The sequence below is a fragment of the Microtus ochrogaster genome, unplaced genomic scaffold (genome assembly GCF_000317375.1).
Source record: "Microtus ochrogaster isolate Prairie Vole_2 unplaced genomic scaffold, MicOch1.0 UNK2, whole genome shotgun sequence".
In the NCBI taxonomy this organism is placed as follows: domain Eukaryota; kingdom Metazoa; phylum Chordata; class Mammalia; order Rodentia; family Cricetidae; genus Microtus; species Microtus ochrogaster.
This window is the reverse complement of record NW_004949100.1, coordinates 20,252,235-20,269,686: the sequence shown is the minus strand read 5'-3', so window position 1 is coordinate 20,269,686 and position 17,452 is coordinate 20,252,235. Positions and strand designations below refer to the sequence as shown.

The following is a 17,452-nucleotide window of genomic DNA, read 5'->3' as shown; positions in this document are numbered from 1 at the left end:
CATTGCAGCTGTTTATAGATGTATTCACTTTAGAAAAACCTGAAGAGAGAAGTTTATTTTGTCCACTCTGGTATTTGGTTGATGTGGGATTCCCCTCTATATGCTGTAATTACCATTAATGAATGAAGAAACTGCTTTGGATCTATAGCAGGGCAGGTCCTGCTTAGGTAGGTGGGGAAAACTAAACTGAATGCTGGGAGGAAGAAGGCGGAGACAGAAAGATGCTGTGTAGCTCTGCCAGAGACAGATACAGAAACTTTAGCCAGTAAGCCACAGCCATGTGGCGATACACAGATTAATAGAAATGGGTTAAATTAATATCTATGAATTAGCCAATAAGAAGCTAGAGCTAATTGGCCAAGCAGTGATTTAATTAATACAACTTCTGTGTGATTATTTTGGGTCTCAACAGATGGGAACCAACACGCGGCCTCCTCCTACATTTGGTAATCTTTGTGTGCACTTGAGGAGTGTATGAAAGTTTAAGGGAGAATAAGAGGCCATAATAGAAATGTGTCTCATTAAGAGAAATAGGAGTGAAGACTGGGAATATAGCTCAGGACTTCCTAGCATACAGGACGTCTTGGGTTAATCCCACAAACGTGCTAAGGATGAGGTAGAGTAAAGAAAACAAAATGAATAGAAGCAGAGGAGTTAAGTCCGGCGGTTATTACCCGTGTGCCAACATCAGTGACAAGGGTTTAGGACTATGATTATCTCTTATCCACTTTCATCATCACTTGGAATATTTTGTGCTGCGATGATCTGCCCTGGAAACAAGGGTTGAGCCTTCTTTCCCTTCCCATATGAACAAGTTCACAAGTCGGAGTGAGTACTGGCATGTTTTGGGTAGCATCCTGGGAACTCCTTCATATTCTTTCAGCAATCTCTGGAGCTTGCTCCTTTTCCCCTACATAACACACCCATACCTACATGATCAGTGGGGGAAAAATGAGGGATGGAAGAGCAAAATGGATTCCTCAGAGTCATACTGCTATTTAGATTTTCCCTTGCCCCTCCTTATGAGTTCTCTTATTTTGCTTTTGAGACAAATCTCATGTAGCCCAGGGTAGCATTGATACATAGCTAAGGATGACATCTAACTCCTGATCCTTCTGACACCACCTCCAGGTGCTGGAATTATGGATGTGTACTGTTAGGAAAAAAATCGTAAGAGGGGCAGCTCCACCGGCGCAAAGAAATCCAATTAGGTCAGGTCAAATGCCCATCATTCTATTAAATACAGTGCTCTCAGACGGCCAAGTGCATGGCGAGGAGACAGGAAAGCAGAGAGCACATGCAAACCTGGAACCACGTGTTTTTCCTCTGGGAGCCCACTTAAATACCCTGTGGGAGTGGTCCTGACCCTCCCCCAGGGATGGGTCAGGACCTGGCATGCTGGGATTTGGAGTCTGGGGCTATGCTCCAGACATAACATGTTCTCCATATCTGGCTGAATCTCATAATTTTTTTAAAAATATACTTACTTTCCACAAGTTCTAAACATGTAGTATATCCAGGCTCTTGCTAGAAGCCACTGATTAAAAGCTTTTAATTTTCAAATAATAGATACTTAAAGTTGGGCGATGGTGGCGCACGCCTTTAATCCCAGCACTCGAGATGCAGAGGCAGGTGGATCTCTATGAGTTCGAGACCAGCCTGGTCCACAGAGCTAGTTCCAGGACAGGCTCCAAAGCCACAGAGAAACTCTGTCTCGAAAAAGCAAAAAAAAAAAAAAAATATTAGCTACTTAATAGTAATCAAGTTTTAACTTAGCAAGCCTACATGTTTTTGAGTGTGTGTCTGTGTCTGTTTGTGTGTGTTGTATATTTATATGCATACTGTGATCTTGAAGGTGCCACAAGAATTCCTTATTGAGTAGATTTTTCTTTTCTTCTCTCCTCGGGACAGAGGAATGAAGCATCACCCTGGTGTTTGTCTTAATATCGCTCCACTCAGCCATGCCTGCTTTATTGTCTATTACCACTCCTCATATTTAAGTTCCATCTGAATATAGAATGCCTTTGACTCTTTTTGTTCCAATGTGACAGCACATGAAACCAGCACTCAGTATTGCATATTTATGTATTTTCAGGTTTGAAATGCCTGTTAGAAGACCCATGTACCATTGTCTGGGTGTAATCGCAGAGTATATGGTGCATGTTTTTTTTTTTTTCTTGCCGTTCTCTTAGGAGGAGGAAACCATCCCCTGTTGGTACCCTATGACACACTGACAGCCAAAGAGAAAGCCAAGGACAGAGAGAAGGCTCAGGATATCTTCAAGTTCCTGCAGATCAGTGGTTATGCTGTATCCAGGCAAGTGGACACCCATCTCACGATTTCCAAATGTTCATTGGGATTCCAACTGAAGATGAACTCAGTGACCTGACTAAACCTTGGGGCCACTAGATGATGCATTCAGAATACACATCTCAGCTTCCCTTTGGTGGCTATCGTAGAGCACGTGACCAAAAACAGCTTAGAGGAGAAAGGGTTGATTTGATCTCATACTTCTGGGTGGCAGGCTGTCTTTAGCAAAGTCACAATGGCAGGAGGCTGAAGCTGTTGGTCACATCACTGTCAAGAGCAGAGAAAAAGGAGTGCACACCCAGTTAGTGCTTAGCAAGCTTTCTCTCCCTTTCCATAACGCAGGTTCCCCCAAACATGGAAGGAAGCCATCCACTTTTCAGGGTTATTCTTCCCACAGCAATTTAGGGCAACCAAGGCAGTCCCCCCACAGACTTGCCCACAGGCCAGCCGGGTCTAGACAATCCCCCATTGAGACTCTTTTCCTAAGTGACTCTAGGTTGTGTCAAGTGGATGGTTGCCCCTGCTCAAGCCAGAGACAGCAGTGCCCTTGGCTGTTTTCATTTTTCACCTTCCATCATTTCAGCAAAATCTATAAGCAAAAGGAAAAAGACCCATGCCTTATTTGCATAAATGCAATATTTTAACACGTGGTATTGGAATGATTCATTTTAGTTTTGTATTTTATGCAAAATATTCCTTATAGGTAAACCTTTCTTTGTGATTAGCAATAAAAATATTATGTTACCTTCAATTTTATGCGTAGTTTTTAAAATACCTTCTGATAGATCATGTATATACATGTATACATGCTTATGTGTTTATCTTTGTTGTTGCAGAGGGTTCAAGGACCTGGATCTGGACACACCTTCCATTGAGAAGCGATTTGCCTATAGTTTCCTGCAGCAGCTGATCCGCTATGTGGACGAGGCTCATCAGTACATCCTGGAGTTTGGTAAGTAGCTGCTCTTGCTGCTCATCATCCAGCCTTTGCCATTCCTAATGTGTGCAGCGTCAGGGTGTGCCCACATTACATCCATCTCGGTACAAAGGAACGCATAACAGCCAGTAACCAAGTTTCTGGAGAGTGGATTGAATTTGAAAACTTGAAAATATCTATATATGAGAGCACATGGATTTCTCACACACTGACAAAAGTTTGGTTATTCTAATACTTCCCTATTGTAAGTTTGTAATCGCCTTCTGGCACATTTTTTTTTTCTGAATCAAACGTCATCAGCAGTGAGATGACCAATATAAAGATTGTCCACATTTTGAACCTCTTGGTATTTATTTGTCTTGCCTTTGCAGTAGGGTCTCATTATGTAGTTAGCCCTGGTTGGCCCTGAACTTGTTATATCAATGAGGCCAGTTTTGGATTCACAGAGATCTATCTACCTCTGCCTCCTGAGTGATGGAATTATCAGGGCTTATGTTATCATACCTGGCTAAGAACAGCATTTTCCTACTGAAAATTTGAATACTCTGTGATGAGAGTTTCATCAAGGGGCCTTTCTGTGCCATTGCACAGTTATTTTACAGAGGTAGAGAAGATTTTGAGCTAGGGGAACCCTAATAAAAACATTAGGGTCTCCCCTTTACATTCCCTCCCTCCCTCCCTCCCTCCCTCCCTTTATATCTATTCCCATATCATTTCTGCTGGTATGGTTCTATTCTCTCCAAACCTATTCATATTTTGTTAACATGTTTAATGTAAAAAGGGTATTTCTTATGCTTCTTGAAATATTTGGTACTTTGGTTGTGCCCAAAGCCATCTTGATATATTTTACACAAGAAAGTCCCTTATAAAGACTTTTGCAAGCTAAGATACTAGAGGTACCTGCCCTGTAATACCAGCTCCATGGGAAGTTGAGGCAAGTTCAAGGTTTATCTGAACTACAGAGGTCAAGGCCAGCCTAGGTAATTTACTGAGCCCCTGCCTCAAAGTACAAAAAAGGACAAAGGGCTGGAGATGCTGCCTACTGGTAGGGCATGTGCTAAGTATGTATTGGGTTCTTTGTTCTATCCCCAGGACCAGGGGAAAAATTCAAGTGTAAAACAAACAAACAAAAATAAAAAACAACCAAGCAAAAAAAACCCATATTCTTTTTCTTGTTCTGATGTCATAGAGTATCATGTCTTCTGTTGACTGGGGTTTTCTGTCCCGCCCAGTCCTACAACCATTAAGTCCCAAAGAATCACACAGAGGTTTACATTAGTTATAAACTGATTGGTCAATAGCCAGGCAGGAAGTATAGGTAGAGCAATGAGAATTCTGGGAAGAGGGAAGTTTCAGAGTAGTTACCACCCAGATGCAGAAGAAGCAAGATGTGACTGCCTTGCCAAGTAAGGTACTGAGCCATGTGGCTAACATAGACAAGATTGATAGGCTAATATAAGATGTAAGAATTAGTTAATAAGAAAAGCCTGAGCTACTAGGCCAACCAGCATTTTATTAAAAAAATAATACAAACAACAGGATAAAAGACTATTGTCCCACAGCAGTCTTCCATGAAAATTAAACTGAATTTGTACCTAAGATTTATTATCATTATCCCTATTTCTTTCCTTTTTTTAAAAAAAAGCTAAAAAGAAAACCTTTATTGCCAGATGGTGGCTGCCCAAACCATGCAGCCCTGAGCCTTACAGATCATTTACTTTTATACACAAAAACCATAACGTGGTTGGCACACTTCAGTTAGTAAGAAGTGGAACTATAATGCCCAAAAGCAAAGCTAGTATATTTAGGGATATTTCACTTAGGTACTTTCCTGGAAGTATGGACTAGATCTTTGACCCATTTTGGTAGGCGTTGAGGACTACATGCTGGGTTTTAAGGTCAGAATGGTGCCTGTAACCTGGTACCAGTCATGCTAAGGGCTGAAGGCATGTTACAGCTTTACCACTAAGCCACATTCCAGCTTCCATATTGAAACATCATTCCTATTTTTTAATTGCAAAGCTTTCCCCCTGGTACAAGCCAGTTTGAGTCTTACAAAATCTGGATGCTCATGTTCAACTCTGAACCTTTCCGTGTCGTACGAAGTTCTGCATATTGACAGGGTTGTTGTAGATTGTTACTACCTCTACTGTGTATATATGCACAGGAGACAATGGAGACTGTTTTCAAAGCCAGTGTGCCAAGGCCAATCAGTTTCTAGCTTTGTATCTTTCTGTAGTAAATCTTGGGTACACCAGGAGTGGTTTTGCCTCACATAAAAAATCCTTTTGGGCATAGTTTAGGGCACTAGTTAGCAGGATCCTAATTTTGCAGCTGAGTAGTAACATTGTTTTTCTCTTACTCATTCCTGGACCAAGTGGCCTGTAGCTTCAGAGTTGATAGATGCAAAAGTGGGAAATAACAATGAAAGGGGCCTATAAGGAGGGAGGGAAGGAGGATTGGGAGGGCAAACATGAGAACAAAGTCTAGGGTGCAGAAGTGCCATGATGCAATCTGTTATTTTCATGCTAGCTTTAAAGCTTAATGAAAAGTAACTGAAAACATCAGAAGCCTTAACATTCATGCCCACCTCTATCAAAGATTAGCGTAAAACCTAACTAAGACTATTTGCCCACTGTTCTCACTGCGCCGCGTCCTAGAAGATGTGGCATTTTGATTTCCTAATTCCTACCAACAAATCTATAATATAGTGTTCTCGTTTTGTTTCTATTATTATGACAGGTACACTGGCCAACAACTTAGGTGAGGAAAGGATTCATTATAGCTTTGAATTCCAAGCCACAGAACATCACTGTGGAAGGTCAAGGCAGGAAATTGAAGGCAGACTTGCTCTTCTATACAGCATTGCCTCCAATAAGGAAATATGCTTCATGGCCAAATAAATATGCAGTAACCATGGAAATTGGTGTTTTCTGGCTGGCAGGCAGGTTTATACTCAGTCAGCTTGGCTATGAAACCTAGGACCACCTGCCTACAGCATGGTGCTATCCAAGTGGGCTGTGCCCTCTGACATCAATGAACTATTCAAACAGTCCTCCACAGGTGCTCTCACAGGCCAGCTTGAAGTAGATCATTCTTCAGTTGACTCTGCCTTCTCAGGGACTCCTGGCTGTGTCAAGTGGACAGTTAACAGTAGCCAGCACAGATGTCCATGGTGTGATTGTGCTCATAACTGTCATGTCATTATGAGTTGGGCATTAGTAGCTGCCTAATTTGGACCTGATTGGTGTTTTTTTTTTTTTTTTTTTTGAACTTGTATTTTTCATCACCGTGCTGAAGTTAGTCTTAACACCTTGGTTGGCGTTTTCTTTTCAGTTTGGTGGGCTGATACCATTAGGAAGACATTTTAAGCTATGCATTTTGTATGAATTTCTTAAAGTGTTGGTCGCTCAACGCGGACCTAAATTCTCTCTCCTGTCTACAGATGGCGGCAGCAGAAGCAAAGGAGAACATTTCCCGTACGAGCAAGAAATCAAGTTCTTTGCCAAAGTACAGTATATGACACGTCTTGTTTCAGCTTCAGTGTTGACTGAATGGACCCATCACATCCTCACTCCCTTTTAGCATACACTTACTGTAAATGCTGCTCTCACTACGAGTGCACACTCTCTGGCTGCAAGAAATCCCTGCATGACTCATGCGAGAGGGGCCGGCCTGTGGGGTCCTTGGCCAGCACTTACCTTACACTCGCTCAGTTCTCCCCACCGCTCTCCCCACTGCGTTCTGTTCCTCACATGACTTAGTTGTCAGGGCCCGTGGGCCCAGATATAGGAAACTATTTTCCCTAACTCAACCGGGACAGAGGCACAAGAAATAACCAGACACAGCTTACACCATCATCACAGATGGGCATCTCAGGCTTCACTCCATCCTGAAGATCTACTCGCATTTTTTATATCAAACATCTCTTAATCCCCTGGTCAACCAAGGTGGATACCTCATTAGTATTCTTTTTCCTTGGAATGCACAGCTAGGGAAAGCACCTGCAACTAAGTTATCAGCTTCTGCAAACACCTCTCCCCAGGTGATCTACATTTGTAACAAAAGAGAAAGGAGCAGCACATCCTGGCTATTGTGAGGCAGTGACAGCCTGTCTGCAGGTCTATGTGACCACCTCAGGTGGACCTATGGCTTCAGGGCCTGGCTGCCACACCATATAGAAATATGGGCCTACACTTAGTTAGGCCCCCCCCCACATCCACGCTCTAATTATTATGGCTCTCTTGTGTGAAGCAGAAGTAGTGACCCAGTTTCTTAACATTTTGTACATTTTTCTGTTAGCTAATAAGCTTAATGGCGTATGAATGAGTGTATGGCTTCGACCGTAGATTCTTTGTGGCAGGATCTCAGTCTTGTTCCTCCACAGCTGAGATTTCGAGGGTAAACCACTCAGAGGAGGAGTACAAAGGGTTCTCCATTAACGGAGAAATTCAGCCTTCCTTCAGTCAAGGAGTGGTGGAGATTAAAAACAGTGCTCCCCGCCACTGGCTTATTTGCTTCCTTGGCTGTGTCAGGCAGTAGACTGGCCTGGGGATTGTCACAGATCCATGAGTGTCCCTTGGGTGCATTGTGCCTCTTAACAGCATCTTGCAGGTAAGCTGAAGGCCCACTGCTACTGACCGTTTTCTTCCAATTCACTTGCATTGGTGAGGTTTCAGATCATTTTCTATAAACACGTTTGGCATGCTTTTTAAATGATTAATATCTGCCTTCAGCTATGTTTCCAGACTTACACCTTTTGTTGGGGCTCTTGTCTGTTCTTTCTACTCACTATAGTACTCAGAGTTTAATTCAGTCATCTAAACATACAATTTATGCCAGGGTGAATATTGTTAGTGATGAATAGACCAAAGATAGATTGACAGATAACAGGTAGAGAAGTAGATTGTTGGTAGATATATAGACCAGTCAGTTCCAGCCAAATACATGATTATAATCCTCTCTTGACACCCAATTATCAGAAATAATATGTATTCATGATACTAATATACCTTTAAATTGCCTACCTACCCAGCACCCCTAGTTTTTGCTTCTAGATGTTTAATGTGGCTTAATTTCATTTTCTATTTTGATCAAGTACCTAAGTCTGCCAGTCAGTATATTCAGGCTCTATTATGACTTTCAAGAGAGTCATAAAATTGTGTATTTAAGTCATTCAGTATAACTATTTTATATTACAGGGTAGGAAAAAAACCACTATATCCAGCAAATAGAGTAGCAGACAATTCTAAAGGTCAGAAAAATGACAATATGGATCTGGAATTCCAACTCTGTTTCTTGTGATCTTTTGCCTAAATAGCTTTGAGAGAGGAGAGAGAGACAGGGAGACAGAGACAAAGAGTTCTGTCTAAAATTAAAGCCTTAGAGGGGTAGAGAATAAAAGATTTTTCTGTAGTGAGGAGATCAGAAAAGGTCTGCCTACCCAATGGAGCACCTCTGAGCAAGGTCTGCCAATGGGGAGTCAGAAGTGCCCTTCACAGGGAGGAAATTGTGTGTGCCAAGATGTGTGCACAAGTACACAGAGCAGGAGGAAGAGCCAGCCCAGGGCAGTGGAGCTAAATCTGAACACAACAGGAACTTTGACTTTGAGAAAGGGTAGATACCATGTACATTGTGCGGGAAGCAGGCAGCAGTGTAGTTTTGAATGGGTCTCCTATTTCATTTTTCATTTAACATCTACAAAGCAAAAATGAAGGCGATTACCACACACAGTATGCAGTAGGACAAACAGCATGATACTACCCCCATGGCAGGTCTCACATACAATGGCATCTTGATGTGTGTTAATCCTGGGAATTTGAGAGCCTTTTGGTCATGGAACTATATTGTACAAACTCTATCAAGTGCATATCATTTTGAGAAAATAGGAGACTAATTCTGAACTGTTCAAAATTGGTATGTTCTTCATAATTAAATCCCAGCAATCCTACTCTGCTCCGCCCATACTCACACACATGCATATAAGCATGTACACATGTATATATATGTACACATACTTGAGCTGGAGATGACAGAAGCGAATCAGCTTGGGCGCAGTATTACACAGGCACAGATCTCCATAGGCTCTGAGCACTTGTCTCCACCCCCAGTAGTCCATTCTGTAGATCTGTTTTCTCTTCCTCTCTTTCAGGTCGTTCTTCCGTTAATTGATCAGTATTTCAAAAACCACCGCCTGTACTTCTTGTCCGCGGCAAGCAGGCCTCTCTGCACTGGAGGACACGCATCCAACAAAGAGAAGGAGATGGTGACGAGGTACAGAGCTATGGCTGCAAAGCTTTCTAGTTCATTTCTTCGTGTTTGTGTTTAGGTCAGAGAACCCCAGGACCTTGAGCAGGGCTGGGAGGAGAGTCTCCTCCCCTGAGTCTCATGCTAGGTGTGGAGAGGTCCTGCACATTAACATTTGTGTGTGTTAGACACAGATCTGCTTCTTAAAGGGAACAGTAACAGAAGAAACAAAACACCTTCAAGGCAGATTATGTAAGGGTACTGTCTCCATCCCATCAGTATTAAACAACTCAAAATGACAGGATCTCCAAGAAGACTGGGGAAGAATCTCCATAATGGTATTTATGAAATAATTATGCTTTGAACATTAGTTTCTTTGATTTTTTTTTCTTGGTGATCTGTTTTTGACAGCTTTCACGTTTTAAAGAAGGTAATGCCCTACTTAGACACTATTAGTTTTTCAAAAATTTAAACTAAGTCATTGCTATCATGATAGTGGGGTGAAAAACAGAACAAACCTTTCTGGTGTTCTCTTGTGCCTTATTTGTTAAAACCATGTCTTCTTTAGAGATTTTTTTTTTTTCACATGAGATTCTACTTTGTTTCTGGGGTGTGTTTTCCTAAAATTCTGTTCTCTCTCAGTCTACATAGAGATTAGCAACCATGAAAATCTCTGGCACCCCATTGCTCACAGCCAGCCCAAGCATTGAGAATGGATCTGAGCAATATTTCCGTAAAAGAGAGTAAACTATATGAAGAACTCTTCTCTTGGCCTTGAATCTCCTGCTGTGTGGGATGATCATGGCCTAGGCAGAGTAAGATGTAACTGAATGGGACACCAGCAGTGGGGGGGGGGGGCAGGGAGAGTCCAGGCTGGAATAATGTGAGAGGGTGGAGCCAGCTCATTGAACTTTTATTATCTATTTCCCTGACTACACACTGCCACCATTCTCCTTCCCTCCCTCTCTCTCACTTTCTCTCTCTCTGCTTCTCTCTATCTCTGTCTTTGTCTCTGTCTCTTTCTGTCTCACCTCCTGAAATACCAATCTGTGAGGTTGATAAAACACACTGGAGAGCACAGCAGGCTGGGAGGAGATGCAGGGTCACATCCCACTGTGAGACTACACCCTTCTAACTTGGGCATGACCTTCCTCCCTGAATTCCCTTGAAAGGAAAATATAACCTTGTAGAATTTCTCATAGGTGCTCATCCATGTCTCTGGGTTCATGTCCCTGTGGACTGAGAGAACACACAATTAACTAGAAAACCCACAGGCACCCAGACCCCATGAAACACGATGAACCCTGAATCCCCTGCTTCTTCTGGGGGTCACTTCGTTGTTTGTAATAGAAGCCTTGTTCTCCAAGGGTGTTGGTAATTTAAATATTACTTGATGAATGTAAACCAAGACAAAGTACACTGAGAGAAAGCAATGAAAACACACAAATAAACCAAAACAAATTCTTTTTCCCATTTTCAGTCTTTATATTTAGTCAGTGTCAGCTCTACTCATGGGAATGTTAATTGCCTACACACACAGATGCCAAAACACTAAATTGTATATTCTTACTACACATAATTTGTACTTGCTGATTATACTTAAATAAAGCTGGGGAAAAAACCCTAGGCCTATGTACCTCTGAAGTAAATTAGCCTATTGTCTGTAACCAGTCTTGTATCCCTTAGAGACAAAGTTAGCTCCAGTGCCGCCACCAAGTGATGTAGTTGTGAGGCCCTAGAAGGCCACCAGACAGCTCTTGCTAATGAATAATACTGTAGTGTTTCCAATGATGCCACCTTCCATTTAATAGCACCTGGTAGAAAGAGGATTGGTAAAATTTACTTTTCCCATTAGCATTCCCAGAAAAGAAACACATATGCCTTTGAAAAACCTCCGCACACACACACATGCAAATGGAACCAGAGTAGAAGTAAATCATGTCGTGGTGGTGCTTCAGTGTCTCTCATGGGAAGTGAATCTTAGAGGGAGAAATTCATACCTAAACCAATAGATAAGGGAATGATAAATTAGGGTATATAGATAGATGAAATACACTATGCAGTTAAAAGTTATGATGGCTAGAGATATCTAACTTAGGGAAATGACCCTAATAAAATGCATTGAAAATATTATTAATCCAACTTGTAGAAGTACCTACTTTTTCTTATATAGTACAAATAAGAAATAATCATAATTTTAACAGCTGTTTTCTTTGCACGGTACATTATAGTTAATTTGTTCCATTTTAGATGTTCTAACAATGAGAACAAAAAATATCTTATGATCCGAATATGTTTAAAAACAGCCAATAGCAGACACCATGACAGTAACATACAAGCAACTAATTTACTTTAGACGCAGGGATGAAATACCTGAGCTTTTCAGATGTTTGAGTTTTTACCAGTTGAGTTAAATATTATGACCTAAGTAGATAAAATGAACAATCAAAAAGATCAGTGGACTGACTGAAGAGAAGGCTTAGTGGTTACAAACATGCATACTCTTGCAGAGGACCTGGTTTGGTTCCCAGAACCCACATTAAGTGGCTCACAATCACTTGTAACTCTGTCTCCAGGATCCATGCCTTCTTCTGTCCTCTGCCAGCACTTATACTTTTATGTGTATTTGTGTGTCTGTGTGTGCACATGCATACACAGACAGACAGGTAGCAGGCAGGCAGGTATACACACACATTCATACACACAAAGATATCAAGTAGATAAAGTGCTAAACCCTGACCTTGCTGTGAAGACTAGCCAAGGATACATTGAAATGCATTGTTTGTGCTGTAATACTGGTTGAAATTATATTTAACGGTTATTCCTAGCAGTGGTTTCCTTTGTCAGAGTTAGTTCCTCCCTAGTTATTAACCAATGATTCTGTGAGACACTTTCTATACTCATTCCTAGCACTCAAAATTTTTTCCTAAGCACTTGTTGTTTCTAAAGTCAGGATCATCATGTCTGCAAAGACTAATATTTGGGACAGCAGAGTCAAGGCAATAGTTTTCGTTTATAACAAGCACAAGTCCTAGTTTGCCCAGAAATTCTGTCCCCAAAATAGATGGCATAAAAGGGGACATTTACCTTCCTGGAGGAGTTAGCCTTCGATGTCTGTTTCTGTCCCTGGTGATATGTGGTTAGTGAGCAGTGTGACGGGGAAGAACGACCATTTTCTGGCCTATTTAGTGAACACAGTCTAGTGGAAGGAGGCACAAAACTGTTGTGTTTCCAAAAAAGCCAAAACAGCCTAGGTGTTGATCCACCAGGAATATCCGTGTTCACATACAGTCAATGTTTTAAATTCAGTTGCCCCAGGAATAGTTCACAATGTTTTTCACTCAGATGCTGGAGAGTAGTAATGAATGCCCTTTAATACAAGTGAGGATACAACCTGATAGTGTGTTCCTTTTGGTCTGTGCTGTCAGTCTCTACAGAGAGACAAACCTGTCTTTGAAAAGAGGGTACTTAGGAGTTACTGTGAAGCTCAGTAGATGGGGGGATCTTGGTCAGGATTGCTTTTGTCTAAAAAAATTAGTAAATATAATTATAGTGCAAATTAATATAGAGTCAAATCTCACAACTAAGAGCTACATACAGAGATCTTTATTTTTTAAATATTTTGCTCTAATAAATGATGTCCTCAAACCCAACATTCACAGATGTTTGCAGATGAGCATTTTCTTGGAATAGCTATGAAATACTCTATGTAATTATTCAGTAAGTGAATGAATCCAGCTTAGTGTGGTAGTGCCTGCCTACAATCTCAGCACTTAGGAGCAGAAGCTGTTATGAGTTCAATGCTTGCCTGGGCTCCCTGAGTAGTTTGAGGTCAGCCTGAGCTTTGTATCTTGTCCTTGTCCCCAAAAAAAAAAAAAAAGAATCAACGAATATATTGTTAAAAACCAATTAATCCATGTTGGTAAGAAGAATGCAAAGGCATCAGGTCAAAATTTACTGTAAGAGAGGTCAGCACACAAAGGTGAGGCTCTTCCTTCCTCCTTTCAAGATTTAGTCCCTTGATTTTGCTGTGTGTCTGCTCTCTAGGGTTTGTGGTGCTGGGGCCAGAGGAGCTTTCCCAGAAAGCCTGGGCAGTGAGGAGCCAGCCGACCCCGCTGCGGGAACCCAGATTAGGTAGACCCGCATAATCTTCCGGGGAAGGATGCTAGGAAGTGCAGACTAGGCCAAGAGCTGTTCCTCGGAAGGGCTCAGAAGAGAGCAGAGAGATAGGAGACAGTGGAGGCTGGGACCTGCTGGATTAGTGCCATGGTGGAACTCGGGTGGTTCCTGGGAGCATCGGCAGGACATGTGGGGATGATAGTGTCAGTGGAGGCCTGGACATTGGGGAAAGCGTCTTGGGGTCTGTGCAGTCTGAACTGAGCCAGTGAGAAAGAGGTGAGCTATAGCAATCAATATCAGCAAAGAGTTTCCTTAGAAGAGGGACCCTTGGGAGGCCATGGGGCTAGGAATGGGCAAAGAGACAGAGGCTACACCTGCTCTCATAGCTCTGGAATACTCACTGAGGGGTAATAGTTGGAGGTGGCCATGCAGACTGTGGAATACAAACTGTGGTTACTTGAATTGTCCCATTGAAAATGGCTGTGGTTTTCCTGGGACCCCGAGATAGGGCAATAAGAAAGACACTCAGCTCGTTCATCATTGTAAAGAAGCCTTGTAGTCATCATACTTATCATTTCTTGACAGCCATCAGATAATCAGTCCGGATTCCATTTCTACTTCATGAAGTCTAAATAGGGAGCCCAGCGATGGTTAGTAGAGACATTTGCCTAGTAAAGGAGTACTAAAACTTACAGTACCATTTCTGCCCAAAGCACCATGCTTCTGTTTATAAATAAATAAGGCCTGTGATAAAAACCAGGTGTGTTTAGGCAGACTGAATTCTTTTCCATGTGGTTTTTCTGTAGTTCTGTTCCTTGTGAGGTTTATAGAGATGGCTTCTGTATTAATGAGCTTTGCTTTCTATTTTATTTTGTTTCTTTACTTATAATATGTGCTTTTTTAACCATGTTTGTTAAGATACGCAGAAATTCTTTCTTTACTATCTTATTCCACACTTCGCTCAGAGAATCAATCCTTTCTGCGTGACATCATGTTTGCTTTTTTTCCTGCTCATAGGTCAGCTGTTTTGTTTCCTTTCTTTTCTTCTTCTTGTCTTATTTGATTTATTTTTAATTTCCCCCTGTCTTTTTTCTACCTCCCTTCCCCCTACCCTTTTCTCCTTTTGTTTTTCTTTTGTCCTCAGCCTGTTCTGCAAACTTGGAGTTCTTGTCAGGCATAGGATCTCACTGTTTGGTAAGGAGACCCTTGGGAAATTTCTGAGCATGGCCATCAGGGGCTTTTCTTTGCTAATTTTGCACTGTGTTGTGTGCTGCTTTGTTGCATGGATGCATGGCTGCATGGCTGCATGCATGGCCATCATAGGCCAGACAAGTCCTTGAAGGATGTATATAAGTAACATTAGCTATGGCAAAATGGAGGGCTGTGTCTTTTTCTGAGCCATTCCAATTTATGACTGAAAACTGAAGCATATTTAATTAAAAAAGAAAAAGAATGAAAATGGCTAGTTCTGCCGTATTTTATTTCAAGGGTAAAAGGAAATTGGGCTCTTGAATTTTTGCTCAGCTCTCTCTGGAAGATTAAAAAATAAGTTGCTATCAATCCAAATTTGGAACTTTACATTGTATTTTTAATCTTCTTGACTACAGATATATTTGTCTCCTGAATTCAAAACCTTGGAGCTTGGTAATTATGGGATCAGAGAGCCAAGAGCTTTTCTTGGTCAAAGTGGCTTCTCTAGCACCACTTCTCCACACCCCAGCCTTTTCTGGACGTGTCTGATGGTCTATGAGGTTGAAGGACATGTGCCTGGATAGCTGTGCAGGGTGTGCACTCACCTTCACAGATGATTCTACTAGGGCTTTAGGAATTGGCAGCTGCTGGAATATTCCAGTCACTCGCTTTCTTTTATCTGTCTATGTAAATTGCCAAAGCAAATTTGAGCCCGTTGCGCTCTAGATTTTGGGGATAATGTTGGGATATTTTATAGGAATGTATTTCTAGAAATGCTTTCAATTTAACTATATTTTTATGAAAGACTAAAGATTTAGAAAACTCAATTTTTTGGTAAAAGTCACAGTGAATAAACTAAGGGTCTTACAGATAGACACATACACAGAGACAGACACAAAATATACATTCTTAATAAAATTTGTAATAAGTAATAGATTTTGCTCAACTAACTACTGTTATACTATCTACTTCTTGATCTGGAATGTTCAGTACACTTCTGTTTATCAGTAAACTTACATTTCATATAAATTTTCTGGGTTTTTACAGTATTGTTTGAGATATTTAAAAATTTTAGGGCAGTATCTTCAAAATAATTTCTCTTTAGCTATTTTTCACCAATAGATAACAATTCATGTGAAAATTCTTCAGATAAGATTCTCTTGTTCTTTTCATCAGGTTCAAACATCATGTAATCAGAGAGCACTGTCTAACTATGAGTAGCTCTGTTGAGGCTTGTCTGTCAGTGCTAGTATTTATGGACTCACCTGAAAGCACAGTACTTGTAGTATGCTCTTTTTAACTAGGGACCTATTTTATGTCACTAATACCCCTCTAAGAGAATTAAACATATATATATATATATATATATATATGATAAAGTGCATACATCTTGAGAACAAGAATTTTTTCATATTTATACATCTACTTAATCAATAGTCAAGAAAATTTTTCCAACATTCAGAACACTTCCATTATGCCATTTTTAATAATGATAAATTTTTGAAAGGAATATTACATGGACATTCTGCCAGCAAGGATTCCTTTGCCTCTTATTTAGACTCATATTTTATTCAAGTATAATGTCTAAGGGTAACTGATGATAAATGTGTAATATAGTTTGTTGTTCCCTTGCAGGGGCAAATTATTCTTTCTTATGTAATCTTAATATGTAATTAGATGCAGTATTTGAAATCCATTAAGCTGGAAAATGTCTTTAACAATCAAACATGCTCTAATACAGACTTACCTAGTTGTCTTAGTACAAAAACTTTACATAGCACAATTGTAGCCTGTCTTTAAACTCTTGTGATGACCAGGAGAGAACACTGGGCTTTGACTGTATATATGCTGCTTTGGAGAATTTTAGTCACCTAAATGATTTGGACAAGAGACTTGAATGCCTAAACCTTTACTTTTTGCATTGTGGTAGGCATAAAATGAAGACTAATCTTAGAGATTTGCTGTGTGCATTAACCCTAACATGAGTTAATGAATGTTGAGACACTGTGGAAACTGAGATTCCTTTGTTCATGTCCTGGTTTGAGACATTAGATTTTATAAGGTTTTTTGAAATCTTATTTGTTAGCTCTTACTTAGGTGAGTCAAATTAAATACAAAATATAGTACAAAGTGTGGTTATTTAAAGTAGATCTACAAGACCTTTACATACCCCATTGCGTCAGGGATGGGTTTTACTAAGAGACCTAAACAAATATGAAGCTGTTACTTGCATATAGTCATGTTACTATTTTCTTTCACCCTATCTCATATACATTTCATATGATTTTCTGCATTATGGCAGGAAATAAACTGTTTATCAACTCTATATACTGCATCAGTTTAGAAAAAGTTATGATTCGAAGCCAGAAGGATGGATCAGCAGTTAGGCCCAGGTTCAGTTTCCAATACCCACACAGGGCAGCTCATGATACCTGAAACTTCAGTTTCAAAAGATCCCTCTTCTTGGCTTTAATGGCACCCACATACACATCACACACACACACACACACACACACACACAAGCATAATAAAAAATAATACTTGAGCCGGGCGATGGTGGCACACGCCTTTAATCCCAGCACTCGGGAGGCAGAGGCAGGTGAATCTCTGTGAGTTCGAGACCAGCCTGGTCTACAGAGCTAGTTCCAG

The 17,452-nt window shown here is 40.8% G+C and overlaps 1 protein-coding gene across 3 annotated transcripts in view; it reads left to right on the top strand.

Annotated features, from left to right (window-relative positions):
* Positions 1-17,452, top strand: part of Ryr2 (ryanodine receptor 2) — a 574,535-nt gene that overhangs the window by 437,144 nt on the left and 119,939 nt on the right. For all 3 annotated transcript variants that reach the window (XM_026788350.1, XM_026788349.1, XM_026788348.1), the window contains 5 exons: positions 2,193-2,316; positions 3,147-3,262; positions 6,693-6,757; positions 9,399-9,520; positions 14,757-14,806. In XM_026788350.1, coding sequence (XP_026644151.1) covers positions 2,193-2,316; positions 3,147-3,262; positions 6,693-6,757; positions 9,399-9,520; positions 14,757-14,806 — 477 coding nt within the window. The remainder of the gene's footprint in view (positions 1-2,192; positions 2,317-3,146; positions 3,263-6,692; positions 6,758-9,398; positions 9,521-14,756; positions 14,807-17,452) is intronic.